Raw genomic sequence first — 27,491 nt, forward strand, 5'->3', positions numbered from 1 at the left:
GAACCTGCATGCCAAGTGAATGGGCACCTTGCCCTTTATATAGTCTCTGAGGTGGTTAGTAAGGTATGAATACAATCTACACACTGGCTAGCCCCTAGGCCAACTATTGTGGCCTAGTGAGTCTGTGGCTGCCCTAGTGTCAATCAAACAGGCTTCTGCCAGCCACGTAGGGGGCCTGAGCACACAGCCACTTGGGAAGGTAGGAACCAATGGCCTCTGCAAGTGTAGTAGGGAACTCAGGTGTGAACGAGAAGCTGAGGGGAGCTTGGTCACATACAAGGAACACAACTCCAGGAAAAGAGCCCTTTACTCAGGACCTTAGCACCAGTCAGCTAAGGCAATATCATTTCTAAGTCCCATAAACCAGTCATAGAAAAATAAGAAAACAAAATCAGTCATAAATGCAAAAACAATTTTTATTAAACTGTGAAACTGATTATTTTAGGTCGGAGCCCCTCACAATTGGAATGCTATTCCCTGTGGGTTTCCTGGTCCCAGTAACACTGTAGGGAGCATTCGAGGCTTGACAGGGTCTCAGAATTATTTCAGCTTAAGACAAAACAAGCTTCTTACTAGACTGCAATCCATTCTAGAAATATTTCTCGACAGAAAAAAAAAGGCATTTTAACTTGAGCACACTACAGCCTGTCTAGAAGAGCTGTGTGTGAAGTTGGGCAGGGTATATTGGGACAGTGGTCTCCTGCCATGGCCTGGCTGCTGTCACACACTAGCACACTAGGGATAATACTGCAGTATAGCTTTAAAAAATAGGTTGTGTTCAACTAAAAATTACAAAAACAGTTTTATGGGGGGAAAAAAGTAAGTATAAGCCCAAGGGACTCTAGGAGCCCCTCCCAAGGCTTTGTATGAGAATACTGCTGGTTCAGCTACTCATCTGATTCAGACTGGTCTGAAGATAAGTAAGCACTGACTTTTTCTGATGGATCATCAGCAGTGTCCTGGGAATCCGGTGGACCTGAAGTTTCCTGGGTTTCTTCCCCAGGACTTAGTTCCTGCTGGGGAAAAAAAATGGGAACAATGTGAAGTCCTTTGCTAAAAGTTCCTGTGCCCAATTTATAGCAGTGGAAGGACCCCTTGGTTTAAGTTAGCAAGGTATAGAAAAGTACTACTTTGGAACACAAGCCTGAAAGGTGCTGGTAGAAGGCAGAGCTGGAGAAATGGAGTTCCTTCCCACTTCCCTTTCCCAACAGCATTTTGACTTAAAGACCAGCAGAAGCAGGCTTGGGCTCTCCCAAACTTGTCTTAATGCCTAAAGCTACTGGGTCCCATATTGGCCCTCCCGGCCCAGTTCTTCTGCCAGCCATGGCTAGTGAAAACTTTAAATGGTCTCTCCCTGCCCCTACCCTTGGACCTTCCCACTACTTGGCTTGGACTTGGTTAGACTTATTGGCAGTTACCTGGCCCACTTCCACAGGGTGACACGAGTAGTAACAACTCACTCTGGGCTGTAGAGAAAGGGAAAAGGAGGAACAAACACAAAAATAGTATTACTAAGAGTGGGCTGTGGGAGTCTTTTCTGTTGAAGAAAGAGACTTGGGCTGGGCTCTGAAGGTAATGCAAGATTTCAACAAGTGGAATGCAACAAGGTAGAGAAGAAGACAGAGGAAACAGAAGGAGACTAGCTGAAAATGGGCATAGAGCTGGAGGTATCGGGGAACTTGGTGAGAGTAAGGGCCCAGAGGGCAGTAGAGATGAGCCAGGGCAGGGTGTGGGGAATCCTGAAGTCTTACAGACAGGGAGGATCCTACTCGGTCCTGCCCTTGGCAGCTCCACTGCACTCTCCTATCAGCTCACCCTTCCAGGGTCCTCCCTTCTCCATTTCCCTGTATTATGTGCTCACTTTGTCTTAGCTCTGCCTCTCAGGGTCCATCCAGAAGGGAAGTACCTTGAGAGTGGGCATGAGGAAGGGTCTAATGGGCAGAGTCTGGCTTGGTAACTGAATCACAGAGTCCATTGACCATCTGATCTCTTTGTGTGAGCAGTACCTCTAACTGATCAACTTTCTAGACACTTGACAGCTCATTTGCTCAGGATGTGCATGTGAAATTAACACACCTTTAGCCATTTAAAATATCCAAACTCTTTCATTTTGCTTTAGCTTAGTGTTTAATTTTTTGTTGTTAGATTTTTTTAAAAAGGTTAAGCTCTATTAAGATTTCTAAACCCTGAATCAAAACACCTTTGTAAGTGCTGTTCATCATATCAAGAGTCTGTGGTCCCCAAGGGGCTTCTGGGACTGTACCTAGGAACAAAGCCTGCTATGTGCTGCCATCTGGACCAGCTCCCATCACTGCCCTGGAAACATGGCATGCAGATGGTTTCTGAGATGGGGTTTGCCCTGTCAAATACTGAGCACCCCATTGACATATACAAGCACACTAAACAGAAGGACCCTTGATTTATTTTCCCTATGAGGAAACACCCATACTATGTTCTGGGTTCTGTAGCAGAACTAAAAATCTACAAGTTTTTAAAGGGGTCTGGGCTGGGGCAATGGGCATATGGTGTGACCCACTCTGCCCATGTAACATATTTTTGAGAATTTTTCTAACCCTCACCTGAGGGCACGTTTTTTGTTAATTGGAGAGAGAGGGAGGAAGGGAAAGAGAGAGAGAGAGAGAGAGAGAGAGAGAGAGAGAGAGAGAGAGAGAAAGAAAGAGAGAGAGACAAAGAGAGGGGGGAGAGGAGAGAGGGAGAGAGAAACATTGATATGAGCAAGAAACATAGATCAGTTGCCTCCCATACATGACCTGACCAGGAATCAAACCCACAACCTGGGTATATGCCTTGACTGAGCATCGAACCCACCACCTTTTGGTTTACGGGAAGATGCTCCAACACCAGTCATGGCTTTTAAAGAAGTTTTTCAGTCGAATTGCATTTAATATTCATGAGGATTGCTGACTTTTTCATGGAAGCCTAAAGAGAATCTTTTTACTCAGCAGTGAGTACTACCAGCATATGAATAACTTCCCTCACACTTACTGAGATTTGAAGTTTGGATTTCATACACAGAGCATAAGCCCATGATGTGTGCCTTATAGGAAAGGGGCCAAGCCTCTGTGCAGAACCCCTGGCCTGGGTTAGAGGGCAGAGGAGAAGGGGCTGGTATACCTCAGATCCATCGCCTTGGTCCTGGTCAGTGCAAGGCCAACTTCTCACTTCATATTTGATGCGACTGTTTGGGTCTGATGTCTTAGGCCAAAGTTGGATGTAATCCTGTGTGGTCTCCAGGGAGCTTATATCTGAGTCAGAAGATACGGGAGACGGAGAACTGCTGGCAGGAAGAACATCACTATCTGTGCTATATGTTAGTGGTGACATGTCTTGTTTCTGCTGGTCCTCAGGAACAAAACTGTAAGAGATGATAGGATACATGTTGCAGTGACATGGATCTAGAGAAGATGGACCAGGAAGTATTGTTTTGCTCATCAGTAGGTGCATAAGGCACATTTGTTTTTTGGTGGCTAAATAAGGATTCCCTTTTGCGTACTTTCACTTTGGCCTGAATAAGACTCATTTGCCAAAGTAAAGCAAATATAAACATTACGATAATTATAGTCATTTGTCTCAAGTGGTTTCATTTATATTATTTGGGCAATCTTGGTTCTGCCAAAATCATGATCTCTGTGGCTTTCTGCAAATCACTTCACCTATTCCAGTCAGTGACCTGCCCTTTGTCACTAAAGAAGGTAGCAGCTGAGACAGGCTGCAAGACTAATGTCCTCACTCCAAAGTTCAGTGCTGTCTCCATAGCCCTAAGCCTGAGTGTCTTACAATAAATACATTTATGAGCCCTATGTCAGACTCTGAATATTCACTTTCAACAACCTCCTCAGGTTGATTCTGACGATCAGGCCACAGGGAAACACAGCACTAATCCACCTCAGTGATCCTAAAGGAAGGCTAAGAAGGAAATCCAGAGAGTTTTTGGGAGGCCTGTTCAGAGAGCTGGCATTTATTTAAAAATTTTTATTGGGCATCAAGTATATGCTATGAAAACCCCTTCATTGCTGAGCAGAACCTTCTCTTTTTGGCATTTGAGTTCAAAGACTTTATCACTGAGCTGAAAATGTGTTCATGTTCTCATACTGTTTCCCAGCACTTAGTCCTGTATTCTTGGCTCTTTAGGTATCCAATGGCAATCTAGCAACTATCACACCCACACCAGGCAGACCTCCTTCAACTACTCTACTGTGATCACCAGATCCGATTGAAATTGGAGAAGGAAACTGGGAGCCCAGGAGCTATTTAGCTGTGAGCACTCATGACTTCTCTTAGATACCCTGTGACATGAGACTGGGCCTGGGTGGATGAAGCCAAGCAAATTCAATATTTGGATGCTAATTCCCTAGATGGGAGGCTTCTTATCTAATCCTCCTGTATCATAGAGACTCCTGTCTCATCAATGTATGTTTGGCTATGCACCATGCATGTAGAGGCAGGGGGGCTTGTGGCCACAGAGTAAGATGTGTAGGAGATACTTTTGATGGGGAAAACTTATCTTGCCCTGTGGGCAAGTCACCAATGGTCTCAGGCATGGTGTCCAGCCATGAGAGGATTACAGTGACCTTATCCCTTATCACCATCCCATGCAATTCTTACCTTTGACTTTCTTCTTCCTGGCTCTCAATGTTTTTATCTTGTTTCTCAGCTGCTAATTGTAGAGGAGCATCAGTGGACTGGATCTGCTTGAAAACAGGGAATCATCAGAGAGGGGCGCAGAAAGGTTTGGCAAGGATATGTGCAGTATCTGGTTTTCTACAATGATGTTACACTGCTGGGGCTGGGGTTCCTGGAGCAGCTGCAGGTATTGTTCCTGCTTCTGCAGGTACTGCTACATTAAAAGGAAAAAGATGAAAACATCTCAGTGTCTAGAAAAGCCTCCCAGAAACCGATTGACCACTCTCCATTTCTCCAGAGCAAAATGCAGCAGTAGTCCTGCCTCTATGGGAATAGGGGTCTGGGTGTCTATCACCTTGTTTAGCAGGGCACTACCTACTGTCATGTTCATGGCTGCAAGAAGCTGGAATCTAGCAACTGCAGCCAACTGAGTAGTCATTACCCCTCAGCAGAACCAGGTAAACATACATTTTCATGAAAATGAAATCCCCTTTAAGCTACCCAGTGAAAACAGACTTTCCGTACCTGGGTGGAGGGACCAAAAGGCCCAGGCTCTTTAAACAACTCAGAGAATCTTATTGAACGAGGTGGACATAAAGCATGAAAGCTTTTGGTCTCACTGGTATCTGAAAAGGACTTCTCCATTTGCTCAGTGCGTTGTTTCTTGGGAGCTGGCTCCAAAGCCTGGGACTCATCACTGCCAATGTAGTGTGGCATGGTTGGCTGCATCTGTAAGAACACAGTATTCATGGTCCACACCTTTCCTTAGGACACAAGACATACTGGGCAAGGAGCAAGACCACCCACAGGCAAACCCACAAAGAATCCTTGGCTATATATGAGCCACATCTGCCACTCCTAGAGCCTGGCTAGACCCATCTAGGGTGCTACAGTCAAGAGAAAAATGGCAAAGCCTTAAATCCCTGCTGAAGATTATTCCAGATGACATGTGCTGCCCTGGGGCAGCAGCTGTCACTACTAGCAGACCCTATAGACTAACTCCTTGAAGACTGTCCCCTTCTCCTTTCTCTTCTGCCACTTACATAGAACTGGTCTCTGACCTGAAATTTAGAATCCTTCAGTGTGTTAAGCTGCTCCTTCATCAGTTTCAGTTCCTTTCTCTGCTTTCTGATGTCAGCCCGCAGCATTTGAGTCTTCTCTTCCAGCTTCCTCTTAAAACGCATTACTAGTTCCTTCTCACGTTTGTTGATGTACGCTGCAATCGGCGATGATACTCTGAATGGCTGTGGGAAGGAATTACTTATGGTTCATAAATAGGAATACTAGGTTTCACCAAATCCTACCATATTGTTTTATTTTTAAGTTTTGAAAGATTGAGAACGAGACCAACGGCACTCCAATACTGGTTTCATTTATTACTAGGAAGTTTTAAAAAATGGTTAAAGAATCCAGGAATTCTAGATCAGAACTAGATCATGGGGATCGTTTCTTTTTAATATATATATATATATTAGAGAGAGGAAGGTAGAGGGAAAGAGATAAATAGAAACATCAGTGATGAGAGAGAATCATTGATCAGGTGCCTCCTGCACGTCCCTTACTGGGGATTGAGCCCACAACCCGGGCATGTGCCCTGACCTGGAATTGAACCTTGACTTCCTGGTTCATAGATCAGCACTCAACCACTGAGCTATACTGGCAGGACTCATGGGAATCATTTAGTCTATTTCCCCCCTTAAACATAAAGCTATGGACTTGACCCAGAGAAGTGAAGCAATCTTCCCTGAGTCCATAGGGGAAAGGTCAAAGTGTAGCAGGTCAGATCACAAAGGAAACATGTGGGGAACATCCACTGGATGCCTGTTATCAATGCCTATTAGTAAGAAGAAGAATGCTCAACTGGAACTTCCTTTGTTCCAGGCATTCTTCTAAGCACTGTATAGAAATTCACAGATCTGAACTTCACAACTCCAAAGTAGGTACTTAATAGACAACATAGTACACAGTTTTAGTACTTGGAGGAATACTCTTCCCTTGGAATCTAACTTTAACTTGAATAACAACCTCACATCTTAAAATGAACAAATGGACAGGTTTATAAAAGTAGAAAGGGTGCTGGGAGACAAAGCAATGCTACAGGTTGACTGGAATAGATGGTATGAGAAAAGTCATATGTGTAATGGAAGTGGAAACGAGCTTTGTGCAGACCATATAAATTTAGGAGGCTAAGGAACTTGAATTTTATTCATCAGCCACCTTGTGCTGCTGCCAGAAGCAGAAATTTAAAACACAGATATGATTGGGGAAGTGACATGCTCAAACCTATGATGTAGAACTTGCCTTCTTACAGCACTTCAGAAGAAGAACTGGGGGGAGAGAGTAAACTTGGAGTCAAAGAAACCAGTTAGAGGACTGTGGAGGTAATTCTAGGTGGATGTAAGAGGCTGGAAACACAGAAAGGAATGGACACATTTGAGAGAAATTAAGGAAGTGGACAAGGCTTCTCAACTTATTGGCTGAGGAGGGCAGAAAAAAGGGGAGATTCTTGAAAAAGAACTGTCAAAGCTATAAGTAGGACCTGGGAACAACTGTTGTTTGCCTTAATCTGTGCTATACACACTGTGGGTATAAACAAGATTAGAGAATCACAGCCCCAGTCAACAGTCCTAGTATTAATGATGAGAAAAAAAGCACAGGTTCCAGTTAAGATGGCAGCATAGGTAAATATGGTACCTTAATCCTCCCATAACCACATCAAAATTACAACTAAAGTAGAGAATAACTATCATTCAGAAACACCTGAACTCTAGATGAACAGAAGTCCTACAACTAAAGATATAAAAAGAAGCCACATCAAGACTAGTAGGAAAGGCAGAAAAGCTGATTTCTCAACAGAAACTTTGCAGGCCAAAAGAGATTATCATGAAATATTTAAAGTGTTGAAAAGCAAGGACCTACAACCAAGATTACTCTACCCAGCAAAGCTACCATTTAGATTCAAAGGACATATAATTCAATGAAAATTGTCCAACTGCCCTCTTCCTTTATATAGAGTACTAGAGGCCCGTTGCACGAAGAGATTCGTGCAATAGGCATTTCTTCCCTTGGTTTCCAGCACCGATTTTCCTCTGGCACCCGGGACCCAGGCCTTCACTCTAACTGGAGTCTGCCGCCTTTGCTACTGACTCAGGCTGGAGTCTTTGCTGTGGGGCCTGAGTGCCACTCCTGTAGATCCCCTCGCCCCCTGCCCTCCCTCTCATAGCAGGCGTCCTGCCATGCCCAGCCACTCCACGCCAGGAGCAGCTGGGCGGCCGCCATCTTTCTCCTTCTAATTTGCATATTCCCTCCTGATTGGCTGGTAGGTGTAGCAGAGGTTTGGTCAATTTACATGTTTGTCTATTATTAGGTAAGATGTATGTGCATATATCTTTTTATAGGAAAGTAGGCTTTCATTAGATCAAAAAAATCATCTCAACTCAGAACTAAAATAAACCTTGTAGGTCATCACATCTACCACCCTTCTCCAGGCAGGAATCTTTTCTCTGCTATCCCTGGCAGATGAACTACCAAACCTTGGCTCAAATTTTTCCATTGAAAAAGAGGGGCTCCCCCCTTGAGGAAGTAAGCTAACTCAAAAAGGCTTCCTTGAAGGGAGTGGAATACTGACTGGCCTGCCCTGAGCTGTTCGCTCTCTACCCTAATTCGATCCACTGGAGACACATCTTCTACTTCAGTAGCACAATGGCCGTGCAGCTATTTGGATCAAGCTGTTCTGTCCTTCTCCAGCATCCCTTCTCTAGTCTCCCTTCTCCAGTGCTTCCACTACTGACCCAATTATGTTTTCCAGGGCCTCTCCATCCTGGTCTCCATCTTCCAGATACATTCCAATCTATCAATCCATGGCACTCAGAAATAAGCCTAATACACTATCACATACAGAGCCAGACTACACACACTCACTGCTGGTTATTTTGATTAATGTAAATAAAAGGTATATTTAAAGTTTAATTGTAAATTAATTCAAAGGAGAAGAGAAGCCTGTCAACAGTGAAAGGAGATCAAGTTTTTAGCATAACATAAAGAGAAAATGGAATTCTACAGAAATTTTCTTTTAAATAGTTCAAAGAATTTCCATAGCAGTCCACAAATCCCTGCAAGGCAAGCAGACCATTTCAAGATGGAAAAACTGAGACTCAGGAATGTGCCAATATCACACTGCTGGGTCCAAACTCAAATAACTGTCCTCTAGCCCTCAGTTATTCTCTTTAGAAGAGGATGGCTTGGCATCAGGAATGGAGTGACTCACCTTTGGCTTGGTAATCAATGCATACAATACCACATAACAGACTGTAAGTTCATTATCTTGGCTGTCATAAACCTTACTGAAATAAACCTTACAGGTCTTCACATCCACCACCCTTCTCCAGGTAGGAATCCTGATTTTAATAATCCTAATATAAAATATTATATTCATCAAAATATGTGATTATATACAAAAATTTGGAGGTAGAACAGCAACATATTAGTTAATCCAACTATCCTGATTTGGCCTCAGACCATATACATTAGTGCTTATTATTGAAGGTTGTATACTAGTATATCTAACATTCTGAAAGTCATGCTTCTAATCAATAAAAATTCCATTGAGAAAATCTTAGTTCTATTGGGTAGGTATTGGTATGGGTAGGCAGTAATGTCATCTTCCTTTGAGATGGTCAGCATTGCCTCACAGGTGATGAAGAGCATGGCTCTTAAAAATACTGTACTGCCTTTTCTTTGGGTTAATCTTCCTATTCAGCTCAAATTTTCTTTCAAGCACAAAGTATCTTTGCATATTTCATATTAAGAGAACAAGGATTTGGTCTTAGAGAACCTTCAACCTCCCTGTTTGCTAGGACCCACTAAATCAGTGGTTCTCAACCTTTCTAATGCCGCGACCCTTTAATACAGTTCCTCATGTTGTGGAATGGTCTTAGGCCACCCTGCTAGCGGTTCTCATGTTGTGGAATGGTCTTAGGCCACCCTGCTAGCGGTTCTCAACCTGTGGGTCGCGACCCACAGGTTGAAAACCGATGCTTTAGAGCCTAAGACCATCGGAAAACACAGATATTTACATTACGATTAATAACAGTAGCAAAATTACAGTTATGAAGTAGCAACAAAAATAATTTTATGGTTGGGGGTCACCACAACATGAGGAACTGTATTAAAGGGTCGCAGCATTAGAAAGGTTGAGAACCACTGCGCTAAATTTCCAGCTACATCTGAAAATCCAGTACAACAGAAATAGTGATAGTTAAAACAAACAAACAAAAAGCATGCTTTCTTCAAAGTGAAACTGGGCACAACAGTGGAAATTTGGAGCTTTCCAGAGTTAGTGGTCCAGATAAATATGTGGAGCAAGATTTTCCTGCTCCACCTTGTCTAACTGCTTCACCTCTTCCTCCATCTCTTCCACGCGCTGCACCGGTTCCACGTCAACTGTAGTATACCCCTCTTCCACCGGAGGTTCATATTCTAAGTTCTGTGAAGATGTTGTAGCTGAGGAAGCAAGCACAATGAAATTCATGACCCACAAAGCAAAAATAGCAATTCTATGAAAGAGATTATATAGATTTATCTTTATTTCCTTTTATGTTGTAAAAACAAGAGAGTCCAGTTTTATTTCATGTTAAAGATTAGACATGCCAGGTACCAGGAGTAATTCAGAAATTACTTTAAAATCTGTTCATATCTGCAAATGAAGAAAAGGGAAGGAGTGTCTGACTTTACCTCCACCCAACCAAGCATAAGGGGGTGCCCAAACCCATTAGTGTTAAGTATATTTTCATTATACAGTTCTTTTGGTACCTTCCAACTGATAAAAACCAAATTAAACCTGGTCATAAATCACTTCTGAAAAACTAGGTTCCCCAGGCTATGGGATCTCAGGAGTTCTCGAAGTGATCTTGACGGTGTTGCAACATGATGCTCCTTCAACAGCCCCGAAAAGCAAAGTGAAGAACATTATTTGAATAATGCAAAATGGTAGAGTCATTTTGGAAAATAGTTTGGCAGGTGTATTTTTGTTTTTTTTTCATACCCACTTCCATATGATCCAGTAGTCCCACTCCTAGGAATATATCCAAATGAATTAATAACATATTCATACATAAAAAGTTTATGCAAATGATTATAGTAGTTCTGTTTATAGCCACTAAAAACTTGGAAACAACTCAGATGTCCTTCTACAGATGAATGGATTCTAAAAAACAACATCATAAGATACATTACTATTCAGCAAACAAAAAGAAATGGACCATTCATTCATACAATATGGATAAATCTTAAATGCATTTTGCTAACAAGGCCAAACCAAAAAGGCTAGATACTGTATTATTCCATTTATATGACATTCTAGAAAAAGAAAAACAGAGATGCAATACAGATCAATGGTTGCCAGAGGATGGAGAACAGAGTTTGAGTTCAAACAGACAGCACAAAGGAATTTGGGGGTGACAGAACTGTTGTGCTTGGTATTGTAGTGGTAGACACCTGACTCTTTGTGTTTGTGAAACCCACAGAACTATACACCCCAAAGAGTGAATTCTGTGTGCAAATTTAAAACTAAATTACTCTTATATATTTTAGAAATCACAATCATGAGTCCATGGACTTTGCCCTCTCTCCTCCTAAATCAATTGTTTTGAAGGACTTTTAAAAACAAAGTTTTGAGATTGACAATAATAATGGAAGGATTGTTAACTAGAGTATTTTTAAAAAGAGTTATCAGTTCTATATATGAATAATACATAATCGAAATTATCTTTTTTTCTAATATGAATATTTGTGGGGAAAATAGTGGGGATATGTTAAAGCTGAATCATCTAATTATGCAAATGAGGAAAAAATGTGGATAATATATATCATACAGACAACACATATACTATAAAGAAAATGGGGCCTTATGTTTTGAAAGAATTTATCTAACAAATAAATTACAATTACAAATTCTCTATGGTAAGATTAGCTAATTAAAGGATATGATTTGCATTATGCATCCTCCACTGCTTTAAATGTGGTATTTTATACAATTATGTTTATGAAATGTATTTAATGATGAAACTTATGTAATAATATTATTGTTTTTGAGAGACTATCCCTTTTGCCCTTTACTAGAAATTCTTATTATATACTGTATAGTACAGTTTTTTAAAACAAGAGATTTCTTTGGAATGTAACTACTATGCCATAAGCAGAAAAGACTGCATGAAAATTAAAAGATAAGGTGCTGTTCTTCCAAAGACTGAGATATAGCACCAATCTTTAGAAGTTTAAAATTAAATGGGAGGGAGTAATACCAACTCCCAAGCACTTCCATTGATGAGATATTCATTTTCACTGGTATGAAAGCATCATTTCAAAAAATTACAGATTAAGAAAGTTAGAATTTACTCTTTTGATTTCACACCATTATAAATAAACCATTATCTTCATTTGAAAAACTGTAACTACTCTGTAGACTACGATTTTTCTTCTGGTAGACCCTATGCAAATGCCCAAATGCACATACCTGATGATCGTGTGGTTTCCGGAGAAGTGAGGCTGATGTCACCAGATGTACGAGCAGATTCTTGTGATTCATACTGCTCAGTATCTACATCCTAGGAATTTCCAAAAGAGAAAATGACATTTCAATTTAGAGACAAAGATCTTACCTTATAATAGAGAAACATGCAAATTGACCGCACCTCCGCTATGCCCACGATTGGGCCGGCTGGAGGCTGGGGGCGGGACTCCGGGTGGCATATCTGCCATTGAGAAGATCAAGATGGCGGTGCCCAGTGGCCGGGCCCATGCCGCCGCTCCCGGGGGTGCCTGGGGCGATCGGCACCGGGGGGCGTGGCTGGGCCCATAGGCACCCCAGGGGGGCGTTGGCGGACCTATGCCGCCGCTCCCTGGGGTGCCTGGGGCCATCGGCACCCCGGGGGGGCGTGGCCGGGCCCATGCCGCCACTCCCCGGGGTGCCTGGGGCGATGGCACCCTGGGGGACGTGGCCAGGCCCATTGGCACCCCGAGGGGGCGTGGCTGGGCCCATGCCGCCGCTCCCCGGGGTGCCTGGGGCGATCGGCACCCCGGGGGGCGTGGCCGGGCCCATCGGCACCCCGGGGGGGCGTTGGCGGACCTATGCCGCTGCTCCCGGGGGTGCCTGGGGCCATCGGCACCCCGGGGGGGGCGTGGCCGGGCCCATGCTGCCGCTCCCCGGGGTGCCTGGGGCGATCGGCCACCTAGGGGGGCATGTCCGGGCCCCTCCCACCCCTCCCGCCCCTCCCGGGGGTCCCAGGGTTGATCAGCCACCTGAGGGGGCGTGGCCCTGCCCCTCCCGCCCCTCCTGGGGGTCCCGGGGGCGATCGGCCACCCGGGGGGCGTGGCCGGGCCCCTCCCGGGGGTCCCGGGGGGCGATCGGCCTCTGGGGGGGGCGTGGCCAGGCCCCTCCCGCCCCTCCCGCCCCTCCAGGGGGCGATTGGCCACCAGGGGGGGCGTGGCCCGGCCCCTCCCACCCCTCCCGGGGGTCCGGGGGTGGATGGGCCACTTGGGGGGCGTGGCCGTGCCCATCCCGCCCCTCCCGCCGCTCCCGGGGGTCCCAGGGGCGGAGGCTTTTCGGGCCTTGGGCACCAGCGGGGAGCCTGCACCGATCGCAGGAAACCACTGGGGGTCGGCTCCTGTGATCGATAGCAGGTACGCTGGGTGCGGCAAGCCCAAGGCCAGGAAAGCCTGGGGTGGAGGCTTTCCCCGGCCTTGGGCACCAGTGGGCAGCCTGCACCGATCGCAGGAAACCACTGGGGGTCGGCTCCTGCGATCCTTAGCAAGGATGTTGGGTGCCGCTGAGCCCAAGGCCACCGCCCGGGGCCAAGCCCCGACCCTGAAAGAAGGCAGAAGGCGGTGGCCACAGCCAAGGCCTGGGTCCCTGGTGCCGGCAGAAAACTGGTGCAGGCAGCCAGGTGAATGAAGGTCTATTGCACGAATCTTCATGCAAACGGGCTACTAGTATATAAATAAGAAGAAACACAGGCAGAGCACAAACTTTGATGCATTTCCCATTTCTTACAATGCTTCAATCAACTGAAACATGTCCATGAAAAAAACTGCTAGAAGATAACAAGCAGAGATTATGGGTGCCATGCACTATATATTACAAAAAACCTAGAAGAGAAGCATATTATAGATGTGCTAAAAGAGCAATCATAATAAAAATGTGTGCCAATCACAAAGAAAATATGCCTGTCAGAGATGTTAGGATGCTGACCAGCTGGTACAGAGAGGCGGGAAGAGTGAAAGTGTGTCTAAGTGTTAGAGTGTTAAAGAACAAAAATCAAATCCAGTAAATTTGAAGACCCAATTGGTTTGATTGAGCCATTCTTGAATCAAGTAGTATCTCATCTGGCAAATAGAGAGTTTCTCTGAGGAGTAGTACAAAATGGAAGAGTTTGCCGAAACTGGTTTGGCTCAGTGGACAGAGCGTCAGCCTGTGGACTGAAGGGTCCCAGGTTTGATTCCGGTCAAGGGCATGTACCTTGGTTGTGGGCACATCCCCAGTAGGGGGTGTGCAAGAGGCAGCTGATCGATGTTTCTAACTCTCTATCCCTCTCTCTTCCTCTCTGTGAGGGGTCAATAAAATATATTTTTTTAAAAATGGAAGAGTTTTATAGGCAGATGGAGGGTGGGGCAAGGAAGTACATAATACAGTTATAATTGTTTTTAATATCCTCCTCCACTAATTCTAAAGTCTGTGTTTGTTTTAAGTGGGTTTCTATTGATTGGCTTTTCTCTTTAATAGGGCCACATATCTCTGCTTCTTTGAATGCCTGGTAATCTTTGTCTGAAGGCCAAATATTGTTCACTTCACCTTGTAGGATACTGGATATTTTTTCATTCCTATAAACATGCCTCATCTTTGTTCTGGAATGTAAATTACTTGAACTCAGTTTGACCCTTTGTCTTACACCTTAATGATTTCATAGTCAGAACCAGAGCACTTAATCTGTCTTTTTTTTTTAAATATATTTTTATTGATTTCAGAGAGGAGGGGAGAGAAAGAAAGAGATAGAAACATCAATGATGAGGGAATTATTGATCGGCTGCCTCCTGCATACCCCCAAATTGGGATCAAGGCCGCAACCCTAGCATGTACCCTTGACCGGAATTGAACCTGGGACCCTTCAGTTCACAGGCCTACGCTCTATCCACCGAGCCAAACCTGTTAGGGCTTAATCTGTCTTTTAATATAAGAGCACTTCACCCAAGAACCTAGAAGGGTAGATGAAAAATTATTTTTCTCCCCCATATTGGCACACACATTAACTAAAGAATCAACATTATAGGAATAAAAGTCCAACCTTTTAGTCTCTGGCTGTCAATATACGTACGCATGAGGCAGAACCAGTAGATGTAGAACGCAGGGATTCCATTTGGCCTTTTCTATAAATAGGTAAAAAGAGAGATGGTAAGCACATCTCACTTGCCACTTATTTTTTATTTTTTTATAATTCTTTATTGTTGAAAGTATTACATATGTCCCCTTTTTCCCCATTAACCCCCTTCAGCCTGCCCTAACCCTCACTTGCCATTTAAAACAAAATTTTCTGTAATTACAATAAAATAAAGTTCAAATATTTTTGTTTAAATTATTATTTTTCTTAATACATAACATCATCAATCTTTGAGGTGTTGCTTTTCCCACAGAGAAAGTTGTTCTTTATGATATTAATAAACCATCTGGACCTTCTTTAGAATGAAGTTTATTGTAGACCTCAATACCTGTTTTTGACAGTGGTGAGCAAAGCAAGCTTAAAAAAGAAAGCCAAAGAGTATCAGTGAATTTTCTTAATTTTTAAACCAACTGATATTACAAAAAATGCTTCAGGCAAAATTTAATTTTGTTTCCTGTAATTAGAGAAACTCTCCATTCTCTGGCTCATTAACAATTTATTTCCATCCATATTAGAATTTCGATCTCAAGGTGAGAATGCAGCTTTATGGAACCTTCTTTTATAAATACTAGCTTACTTTTCACCAAATAAGTAAAGGACGAGAGAGAAAGAGAGAAAGCAAGAGAGATCACTAATTATCCGAGAGATGCAAATCAAAATGACAATTCAGTACCATCTCACACCTGTCAGAATGGCTATCATTAACAAATCAACAAACAACAAGTGCTGGCAAGGATGCGGAGAAAAAGGAACCCTAGTGCACTGCTGGTGGGAATGCAGACTGGTGCAGCCACTGTAGAGAACAGTATGCAGTTTCCTCAAAAAACTAAAAATGGAACTTCCATTTGACCCAGTGATCCCACTTCTAGGAATATATCCCAAGAAACTAGAAACATCAATCAGAAAAAATATATGCACCCCTATGTTCATAGCAGCACAATTCACCATAGCTAAGATTTGGAAACAGCCTAAATGCCCAACAGCAGATGGGTGGATTAGAAAACTATTGTACATCTACACAATGGAATACTACGCTGCTATAAAAAAGAAGGAATTCCTACCATTTGCAGCAGCATGGATGGAACTGGAAAGCATTATGCTAAGTGAAATAAGCCAGGCAATGAAAGAAAAATATCACATGATCTCACTCATTTATGGAAAATAAAGAGCATTATAACCTGATGAACAAAAAGATAGATACAGAGTCAGTAAAGCATCGAACATACTCTCAAATCACAGTGGGAAGGCTGAGGAGTGTTGGGGTTGGCGGAGGGAAGCGATCAACCAAAGGACTTGTATGCATGCATATAAGCACAACCATAGACACAAGACACTGGGAGCTGTGGGATGAGGGCATGCAACAGTGGATAGGGGAGGCTGGGGGAAGGTCAATGGGAAAAAAAAATATATATGTACTACTATATGTAATACTTTAAACAATAAAATAAAATAAAATAAAGAAAGCAAGAGAGAGAGAAAATATGAATGAATGATAATCTTGTGTTTAATACTAAAATTACTTTATAAGCCTTAAAAATTTTATAATTGACAGTTATGAAAATGTATGTTTTATGTTCAAGAGTTTTTCTTTGGCAGATCAAAGAGTGAAAAGCCCCTGAAGGGAAGCAGGGTTTGCCACCCAAAAATATCCCTCTTTGGGATATTATTTATATCAGTACTTGCTTAATGCATATTATGATATCCAAAATATATTTTTGAAACTCCTCTTAATTTTCTCCCATTATGAATAAATGATATAAGTAAAATGAATTTTTTACTGGGTCCTATGAAAAATAGAATGGGAGGAGGAACCAAGATGGCAGCAAAGTTAAACAACTAAATTGCCGCCTCACACAACAATTTCAAAAATACAACTAAAAGACAAAATGTCTACCACCCAGAACCACAGGAAAGCTGGCTGAGTGGAAGATTTACAACTAAGAAGAGAAAGGACCACAAACGCGGAAAAGCTGAGGTACTGAGGCGCGCGAATTGGGCTGGTGGCAGGCAACTGGGCGTGCGGCTTTTCTTCAACCTGAAGGGAGACAAGCTCCCAATCACTCTGAAATCCAGTTTCTGGGGACCCAGACGCCTACGGGGAGAAGCTGGACTCTCGGCCATTGGGTCGGAAACTGAGAGTGACTTTTTTGCAGAGGTGCACCCAACAATCATTGTTTACTGCGCTGGAGCGTGGGATGCGGGGACTTGGAAACGCGGAAAGGCAGAGACGGCTGACGGCAGCCATCGCCATTTGCCACGCCCTAGCCTAGTGACGCCCTGAGACCCCACCCTGCCCCACCCTGAGACCCCACCCTGCACATTCTACAAACCCACCCAGGCTCCACACAGCGGCTTTTGCATATAAATGGCCTGTTCTGTGGCAGCTTAACCAAATTAACTGCAGCTCCAGTCAGACTGTTCCAAAACCGCCCAAGCAAACAGGAGAAAACTGTAGTTCTTGCTGTAGCTCCTGCTGGGGGGCCTCAGACAGTAGCTGACCTGCACCCCATTGGAGATCCAGAAACTAGGACATCTAGTGGTCAGTGTGAGATGACACCAGATTTCAACCACTCTCATAAGCAACACATTCAAGAGGCAGACTCAGTGAGCACCAAAGCCCTACTGGAACAAGTCCTGCCCCATAAACGTGTCTCCAGTACAGCAATTCTTCCGTTATAGACACAGCGGGTCCTCACAGCCAATTGGCCTGGAGGTCAATTCCTCCCAGTGACACCAACAACAATCAAGACTTAACTACAACAAGGCTGTACACACAGTCCACAAAGGGGTACACCAAAAGTGTCTACCTCAGGTAACTGGGAGGCTGACCCATTGAACCAATAAGACACCTAGTACACAAAGTTACCCAACCAACTCAGGGAAGCAGCAAAAATGAGGAGGCAAGGAAACAGATCCCAAATGAAAGAAATGGAGGAAAACAAACTAATGGACATAGAGTTCAAAACCATGGTTATAAGGTTTTTCAAGAATTTCATGGAAAAGGCTGATAAATTTAATGAGACCCTCGAGGATATGAAAAAGGACCAACTAGAAATTAAACATACACTAACTGAAATAAAAAATATTATACAGATACCCAACAGCAGACTAGAGGAACGCGAGAATCAACTCAAAGATTTGGAATACAAAGAGGCAAAGGACACTCCTCCAGAGAAGCAAGAAGAGAAGAGAATTCATAAAGTTGAAGATAGTGTAAGAAGCCTCTGGGACAACTTCAAGCAAACCAACATCAGAATTATGGGGGTGCCAGAAGTAGAGAGAGAGCAAGACGTTGAAAACCTAATTGAAGAAATAATGACCGAAAATTTCCCCCACCTGGTGAAAGAAATAGACTTATAAGTCCAGGAAGCACACAGAACCCCAAACAAAAGGAATCCAAAAAGGACCACACCAAGACACATCATAATTAAAATTCCAAGGGCAAAAGACAAAGAGAGAATCTTACAAGCAGTAAGAGAAAAACTGTTAGTTACCTACAAGGGAGCACCCATACGATTATCAGCTGATTTTTCAACAGAAACTATGCAGGCCAGACGGGAGTGGCAAGAAATATTCAAAGTGATGAATAGCAAGAACCTACAACAGTGATGGTGAACCTATGACACGCGTGTCAGCACTGACACGCGTAGCCATTTCTGATGACACGCGGCCACTGAGGCGGCCGCATGCCAAGGATGAAACATTTGCTGCTCCGGAGGATGAAACATTTGCGACTAGTCGCAAATGTTTCATCCTCCCCTATTAGACACTCTGTGCCGGAGGTCTGTAGGCCAAAACAACAGAAGTCCACCACAGAGCGTCTAGTTCTAGGACTTCCGGTTAAGCCAGGATCTTTGCCCTCACTTCCACTGGCAGAGCAGGGAGCAGCGGAATGCAGCAGGGGACACATCTCTGGGGGCCCTGCCATTACCAGTAACCAAATAACAGTTAACCACAGCAACCATTATCTACTGTTCTGGGGTGTCATGGATTTCTAATCCATCATTACTGAGATAAGTGAGGGGGAGGCTGGGAGAGGCGAGGATTTGTGGAGTGCTTTGGGTGCCGTTTCCCGCCATTAGAAATAGCAGCAGCCATTTTAATTCACATAAGGAACACCATCTTGTTCCATAGTGCAAACTCCATTTCACCACTATTACTGTTGTGCATCCTTATTAACCCCTATTTCTGCTTATTAACCCTGCCCTTTCCTAAAAGACAGTTATATGCACCATTTTGTGGTTAGTTAGGCTAGTTAACCCCTAATTGCCTGCAGGCCTAACAAGCTATCTATAATTCTATCTTCTGTCACTGCCCCCCTGATGGAGAACCCAAAAAATAAAAAACTAAGGTTAAGTAAAGGAAGTGGTAGTAGCAGTGGCCAACCCTTTCAATAGACATGGACCGAGATGTATGGCTTTATAGAAAAAAAATGGCAGATCATTTTGTGTTCTATGTACTGAAACGGTAGTAAGCAGAACGTGGAATATAAATAGACATTTTGAAACTAATCATTCTCAGCTCTTGGAAAAAAGTGAGGATGAAAGGAAGGAATACATTTCCAGGCAGCTACACCTTTATAAGAGCCAATCTAATTCCATCTTTAAATTTATGAAAGGCTCTACAAATTTAACATCTGCAAGTTTGAGCATTGCTCACTCTATAGCTCAGCATGGAAAAGCACTCAGTGAGGGAGAATGTATTAAAGAAACTCTCCTAAGATGTGCACCAGTTCTATTTCATGATATGCAGAATAAAGATGCAATTATTAAGAGAATATCTGAGTTACCACTCAATAGAAATATCATAAAAGACCGAATAATGAGACTGAACACAAACGTACAACATCAATTAAAGAGAGACATAAGGAAGTGTAAACATTTTTCGATCTCTCTTGATGAAACTACTGATGTCACATCACATGCTCAGTTGGCCATTATTGGTTGATATTCTGATGGTCTCACAATGAGAGAAGAGTTGATAAAGTTAGTATCAGTGTCAACAAGTAAATCAGTAAGCGAAATATGTAAGGTTGTTATACAAACATTTCGTGACCTAAGCATTGATATCTCTAAAGTTGTGTCAGTGACGACAGATGGGGCACCAAATATTGTGGGGGAAAAAGTCAGATTTGTCAAATTGTTTACAGAAGCTATTGGACATCCGATTGTGCCCTTTCATTGTATTATCCATCAGGAAGCTTTATGTGCCAAGGCAGGATTCACCAACTTAAACGACTTAATGTCAGTTGTTACAAAAATAGTTAATTTAATAGCTGCTTGCCCCCTTCACAAGCGAGAATTTTCAGCACTTTTACTGGAGGTTGATTCCACCTACAGTGGACTGCTGATGTACAATAATGTAAGATGGCTGAGCCGAGGCAAAGTTCTTGAGCGCTTTGTGGAGTGCTTTGAAGAAATTAAGGTATTTCTTGACTATAAGGATCTGGGAAACTTTCCTCAGCTTAATGATGATAAGTGGGTCAACACCCTGATGTTTTTTACAGATCTCTCTGTTCATATTAATGAACTGAACTTAAAGTTACAAGGTTTTGGCAAAAGTATTGACGTTATGTTTGGATACATAAAAGCTTTTGAAAGTAAAGTTAAAATTTTCAAGCGAGATATAGAAACTAAAACTTACAAGTATTTTCCTCGAGTAACAAAGTGTTTTGAGAAGGCCAGTGCAGCTGTACAAAATGAAATGGAACTCTTGCATATGAAGTACCAGCATGTTTTAGACTCGTTACTTGACCAGTTTAGTGATAGATTTAGTCAATTTAGAAGTCTAGAACAGACCATGAAAATAATTAAGTATCCTGATGTAGTAGTCTACAGTAGTTTGGAATTAAATGGTTTCCAATGGATGCAAATTGATGATTTGGTGATGCAATTTGCAGAATTTCAAGACAGTATCTGGGCTCAGGTGTTTGTTGACTTGAGGTCAAAGCTTGAGAATCTGGAAAGGTGCCACTTGGAGAATCAAGACGAGTGCTACTACGAACAGAAAATTTGGAGTGCCTGGAACCGACTACCAGACACTTTTAGCACCTTGAAAAATATAGCAATGGCTTTACTCACAATTTTTCCCTCTACATACTTTTGTGAGGCCTTATTCTCAGCGTTAAATAATATCAAAACCAACAAAAGAAACAGATTGACAGATGAAGTTAGTAGTGCTTGCTTGGGCCTGAAGTGTACAAAATACCAATCTTCAATTGAAGATTTAGCCAATGAAATTCAGCAACAAAAAAGTCACTAATAGGCAGGTTAGTTAAAGAATTCCCCCTCCCCCTCACTTATCTTAGTTCACGGCACCCCACACAAGCTAAATAATATCAAGACCAACAAAAGAAACCGCCTGACGGATGAACAAAGAAGTCACTAAGCAGGTAAGTTAAATATTTAGTTTTTGGTTTATTAAATACAATTACATATAACAATTATACATTTATGTTATTTAAACTATAAATATCGCGAAATAATATTTTTTCCTCAAAGTGACACACTACCCGAGTTATGCTCAGTTTTTTGGCGAAGTTTGACACACCAAGCTCAAAAGGTTGCCCATCACTGACCTACAACCAAGGCTACTCTACCCAGCAAAGTTATCATTCAGAATTGAAGGGCAGATAAAGAGCTTCACAGATAAGAAAAAGCTAAAGGAGTTCATTACCACCAAACCAGTATTATATGAAATGCTGAAAGGTATTCTTTAAGAAGAGGAGGAAGAAGAAAAAAGTAAAGATAAAAATTATGAACAACAAATACATATCTATCAACAAGTGAATCTAAAAGTCAAGTGAATTAAAAATCTGAGAAACAGAATAAACTGGTGAACATAATAGAATCAGAGGCATAGAATGGGAGTGGATTGATAATTCTCAGGGAGATAGAGGTGTCGGTGTGGGGGGTACGGTAAGAGACTGGACAAAAATCATACACCTATGGATAAGGACAGCGGGGGGGGGGGAGGTAAGGGTAGAGGGGGGTGGGAACTGGGTGGTGGGGAGATATGGGGGGGAAAAGGAGAAACAATTGTAATAATCTGAACAATAAAGATTTATTAAATTAAAAAAAAAGAAAGGGAAAATAAAGCAGATGTTTTTTTGAGAAAAAAAAAAGAAGAAAAAAAAAGAAAAAGAAAATGGAACATTTTTGTCCATTGTATCAATATTCACTTTTTCAAACCATACAGGATAATCCTGTTAATTTTGTATAAAAACTAAGAAAATTAAATTATTTTTTAAGAAACAAAAGACTTGGGAAAAACTTTGACCTTCCCCCTAACTCCCTCAAAAAATTCAGACTTAGAACCTGCTCCAGGAGGGGGGCTATCAGCATAGGTAACCATAGTTTAATTTGAACTAAGTAGACAGACAGGGAAGAACCCAGCAAGGCCCCTTTGGTCAAAGCCCTCTCTGTGTCCTAATGTTAATGATGGCCCAACAAACATTTGTTTACCAAACATTTGCTTTTTCATTGCCCTGTGAATTGCCTTCCTCCCCTTTAAAGTCCCAAACCACTCCCCACCTTTTTCCTTAGCTTAAGATGGCATATAAGCCTCAACTACATGACTTGTATTCAGGCCCCATATTCTTGTAGACTCCCCCCCCCCTCCCGCCCGTATACTTACGTATGTATTTAATTTGGTCATTTTCTCCTTTTAATCTGTCTTATGTAATTTCATTTATTTAACCAGCCGGAAGAACTAAGATGGGAAAGGGGAAATTTTCTCCTCCCCCATACTCCCATCACTGCACAAAATAAGAAACTGGAGTCTGATAACAGATATAATAAAAAACAAGACAGACTAGTAACACAGTGACAAATTGGTATCTGTGAAACCTTCCAAATTCATTCAGAACATACAAAAGTAACAGAATAACTGGGTCATTCTGCATGATTTCAAAAGTGGATATTGATCCAATGGAGAGAAAAGTTTTACTTATTTATTTATAATGGTAGGAAATTAAGTTTAAAAAATATATATCGGATATAATAAAATATATATCATTTAAGAAGTATTGATTTAGATATCATAAAACAAGTTAAATTAATTCATTCATTTGTGTGTATGTTGGTACTATAAAGTGTCTAATATGTATTTATTTTTGGTTTGACATTCAACACCAAGTAACTTAGACATAAAAAGAGTTACTTATAAATTTGTCCCTACATCATTTAAATATAAAATTCCTGCCCAGCCAGTGTGGCTCAGTGGTTGAATGTCGACCTATGGAGTTCACCATTCAATTCCATGTCTGGGCACACGCCTGGGTTGCGGGCTTGGTCCTCAGTAGGGGGCCTGCAGGAGGCAGCCAATCAATGATTCTCTCTCTTCATTAATGTTTCTATCCCTCTCTCCCTCTCCCTTCTTTTCTGCAATCAATAAAAATATATTTTTTAAAAATAAAATAAAAATGAAATTCCTAAAAGATTATCGTTTATATGTAAAACTTTTTCAGTCTTTGACTTAATTTATAAATCTGTTTAGTCTAACAGAACATTTAGTGTTACTTAGTAAGTGCTGATACTTCTTCAAGGTTGTTCCTCACTTTCTGTTCTTTCTTTATAGTATCTCCCTTGCAGACCATTGTGAACAAAAAAGGGTGGTATAATAAATCTAACCCACAGTAACCTCACATGGTTTTCTAATCATACATTACTAATTGGGCAGGTCATGGTGGGTAGTCATGCTCCAGGCATATAACTTCTTTAGTAAAAAGATTACCTTTGCCTTAAGCAGGCCCTGTTCATTGTTTCCCTGCACGTGGGTTAACACACTTTTCAAGTGCTTCTTTTTTAGACTCCTTGAACTATAACCACCCTGAGGAGAGCACATAATCTTGCTAACTATTCTATAATACAATCCCCACCTTTCTTTCTCCCACCATCATGTAATCTTCCTTATGTTCCCTCCTTAATTTCAAATTAAAAGAAACTGCAAACTGTCATTCTCAGAAGTATTTTTCTCAGACTGTTGAGATCTTTTGTACAGATGTATTCTCTGCTTGGCTCAAACAAACTCATAAAAATTATCTACAAGTTTGGACATTCTTAGGTTGACACCATATTTTATCCCTTGGCTTCAACTAGGGATGACTTATATCTCTAGCTCAAGACCTCTCCCTGAGTTAGGTCCATATATCCAACTGCCTTTAGGACATGCAGTTTGGATGTCTAAAAGATATCTCAATTCAACATAGTCCAATTAACTCTTCCTCCAATGTCTCTTATCTTGGTAAACAGTGCAGTGTCACCTTCTACCCAGTCACTCAAGACTGAAACCTGCTCTTTGACTTTTCCCTCTCTTTCAACTCTCCTTTCCTGTGTATGAAATTTTGTTACTACTTTTTGTCCACCTTTTCTACCTGGTGAATTTCCTAAAGGCAGTGCACATGCTTTGAACAACTTTGTATCCCCAGCACCTCACACAATGAAAAGCACTTACCAGGTGCTTCATGAATATTTGCTGAGTAAATAAAGGAATAAACAAACTGGCCTGTCCATTCAGTCAAAATATTTGCACATCCCTCATCCCAGCTCTTTTTGGCTTGACACAATTATTTTCAAGGAAAGATGAGGCTTCTACCTCTTCCTTAAAAGCAATTAAATGACTCTAGCTGGGCTTCTAAATAGTAACTATCTATACCTGAGATAGGTAGCATGTGACTGAATGACCAACATGGTAGCCACCAACCATATGTAGCTAAATTAAAATCAAAATTAAATAAAATTATAAAATTTAGTTCTTCAGCCACATCAGCCACTTTCCAAGTTTTAAGCAGTTACTTGTGGCTAGTGTTTACTGTATTAGAGTAGATTAAAAAGATTTATATCATCTCAGAAGGATCTATTTGACAGTGCTATATCAAAGGATGCAGTGAGTTATACTGGACAAGACACTGGCTTTGACAACAAACATTGTGTGACAACTAGGTTATGCTTAAGTCCACTGGCTTGGATATCAAGAACGTAAAATAAAGGAAAGCAAATTTTTCTAAATTCCTCTGTAAATTTACATATCATGCTTCTCTATAAGTCAATATAGATGAAAAAATACTTGAGTTATAATCAGAATATACAAGTAACAGATAAACATATACATTGTTAATGAAAATCTTAATGAGTATTTTGCACCTTACTAGTCTGTGCCTGAATACAATAAATTCAGGTTGAAGATATGAAGTGTTAACAGGATTTGCAGGCACATTTATTGCTGGCCTTTGGTTAGGAACAGATACAAACAGAACTTTCTTTTCCCAAATTGTATCAGTTAATTTTCAAAAACAAAGAAAAAGATCAAAGAACTTTCTGCTAGTTGTATTTACATGAAAAGAACACCTTCTAATTTTACAAAGACAAGTACCTCTGTTTTATTATGTAAAAGCTCAAAATGTTCTTTTTCAATTAGCTTAGTGTTTTTTGTTCTCTCCATTTTAAATCTTTCCCTAAGATTTGATATGCATTGGTAAAGTATTCAATGCTGCTAAATTACTTTAGTAGAAGGTTGTTCTTGGCTGAAAACAGCATCTACTTCTACTTGCTACATAACTGAAACTATAAATATGAACAAGACTTTAAAAATTTAAACATTTGTGACAGAGTCAGAAAACTGATGACAGTAAAAAATAATCCTAAATAACTCCCCTCATTTAGCTTACAGTTGAGATGATTTAATCTGAAGTGATGGAAAAAGGAAAACCAGATATCCCTTCTTAGTTGCAAAAGTTAAGGAGCTAAATTTTTTTTTATAAATGCAGACAATTTAAAAAATGTTTTTATTGATCTTTAGAGAGAGAAAGGGGGAGGAATAGAGAGGTAGAAACATCGACGAGAAAGAGAAACATCATTGAGTGGCTGCCTCCTGCACTGTCCCCCTACTGGGGATCAAACCATCAACCCAGGCATGTGGCCTGACCAGAAATCGAATCAATTAACTCTTGGTTCATGGGTTGACGCTCAACCACTGAGCCACACCGGCTGGGCAAGGACCTAATTTTTAAGATTTCTCTAATCAAAGCTAGTCTGCAAAGTCACAGAGGAAACCCACTACCACCCCATCCAAAACATAATCTTGGGTCAGGTATCAGGCATCCTCTTTTTCTCCAGGACCAACTGCATCTCAGCCACATCTGACAAGATTGGTATTATCATCTCCAGAGTGTACATTCCCCCAAGAATCACTATGCTCTTAAGTGGTTCCCTAGGGATCATGCCTAAAACAGTCTCTATTTTCCCCAGCCTCCACCATCGCGTTCAGCATCACAGATCCGCCATGAAAAGTGGACAGAATTTGAGGTCACACAGACTTGGGTTCAAACCTCAGTTCTGACACTTTCTAGCTGTGAGACATAAACAAGTCTGTTAGCTTCCCTTAGCCCAAGTTTCCTAGTGTTTAAAGTGAGACTCATATTATTCATAATACAAGAACCTTGCAAGGTTATTGTAAAGATAAAATAATATTTGGGAAAAGTGCTTTGTAATCTGTACAGTCCAACGTGATCATCTCAAGTGCCCTCATTAATCACTCTCCCTTTGATAGCTCCGTTCCTCTAAGTATCTTCTCCACTTAAATATATTACTAGGGATATATAATACTGTAATTTTCTTTTAAATGATTCTTTTGTGATTTTAATTATCTCTCTTATAAAATGTGTTCCTCAAAGATGAATTCTGCATGCACTATCATTTCCCTGTTCCTTCAAAGCCAAGCAGAAGACTCTCTGGTATAGAGATAAGCAGACAGGGGATCAAGAATTGCGATTGTTAGAGATCACCTAGACCAATATTTTCTTTTGGGCAGGTTTGGGGGTGGGAAGATGAGTGTTGTACGGCTAATTCTACCCCCTTACTAAATCTAAAAACTGATCCCTCCTGTTAAAGGAAAACTACAGGCCCCAAATGGTGTCACCACACTAAAAGCCCATAACACAGCACCTAAATTTAATACCTGATCTAATTGCAATTTCAACCTCTCCCAGAAACATAATCTTAGTCAACCAGTATGGAAATTTCGGCTCAAGCACTAGTATGGTAATCTGTAACACAAGCCCTCTCCCCAACCCCCATAGAAAGAAGAGGCAATCTGCATGATAAAAATACTTCCCATTCTCTTCCTCCAAAGAAAAAGTGTTCTGCCCCCAAAATATTCCTTTCTTTTCTTTTGTTCATATCTCCTTACTCTATACCCTTCTTTCTATAAAGACCTTCTATTTTATACAACCCTTCCTAGTGCCCTTGTAGTTGCTAAATGGGAGGCTGCCAGATTCATGAATCATTTAATTAAAGCCATTTAGATTTTTAATGTTACTGGGTTGGCCCGGCCAGTGTGGCTCAGTTGGTTGAGCATCGTCCCATGCACCAGAAGGTCACCAGCTCCATTCCAGGTCAGGGCACATACACCGGATGCAGG

The 27,491-nt window shown here is 41.6% G+C and overlaps 1 protein-coding gene across 12 annotated transcripts in view; it reads right to left on the bottom strand.

The window, feature by feature from the left end:
* Positions 1 to 454: 454 nt before the first annotated feature.
* PASD1 (PAS domain containing repressor 1) overlaps positions 455 to 27,491 on the bottom strand; it is a 126,129-nt gene continuing 99,092 nt past the window's right edge. For 10 of the 12 annotated variants that reach the window (XM_079765901.1, XM_079765897.1, XM_079765899.1 and 7 more), the window contains 9 exons: positions 15,012 to 15,063; positions 12,158 to 12,248; positions 10,043 to 10,146; positions 5,706 to 5,888; positions 5,170 to 5,373; positions 4,627 to 4,712; positions 3,136 to 3,376; positions 1,419 to 1,466; positions 455 to 1,016 (listed from right to left, as the gene is read on the bottom strand). In XM_079765901.1, the coding sequence (XP_079622027.1) occupies positions 888 to 1,016; positions 1,419 to 1,466; positions 3,136 to 3,376; positions 4,627 to 4,712; positions 5,170 to 5,373; positions 5,706 to 5,888; positions 10,043 to 10,146; positions 12,158 to 12,248; positions 15,012 to 15,063 (1,138 nt within the window). In that variant the 3' untranslated portion in view covers positions 455 to 887. The remainder of the gene's footprint in view (positions 1,017 to 1,418; positions 1,467 to 3,135; positions 3,377 to 4,626; positions 4,713 to 5,169; positions 5,374 to 5,705; positions 5,889 to 10,042; positions 10,147 to 12,157; positions 12,249 to 15,011; positions 15,064 to 27,491) is intronic. The other 2 variants (XM_079765904.1, XM_079765895.1) reach the window with 2 other exon arrangements.

The sequence above is a fragment of the Cnephaeus nilssonii genome (assembly GCF_951640355.1).
Source record: "Cnephaeus nilssonii genome assembly, chromosome: X".
NCBI classification, from domain to species: Eukaryota; Metazoa; Chordata; class Mammalia; order Chiroptera; family Vespertilionidae; genus Cnephaeus; species Cnephaeus nilssonii.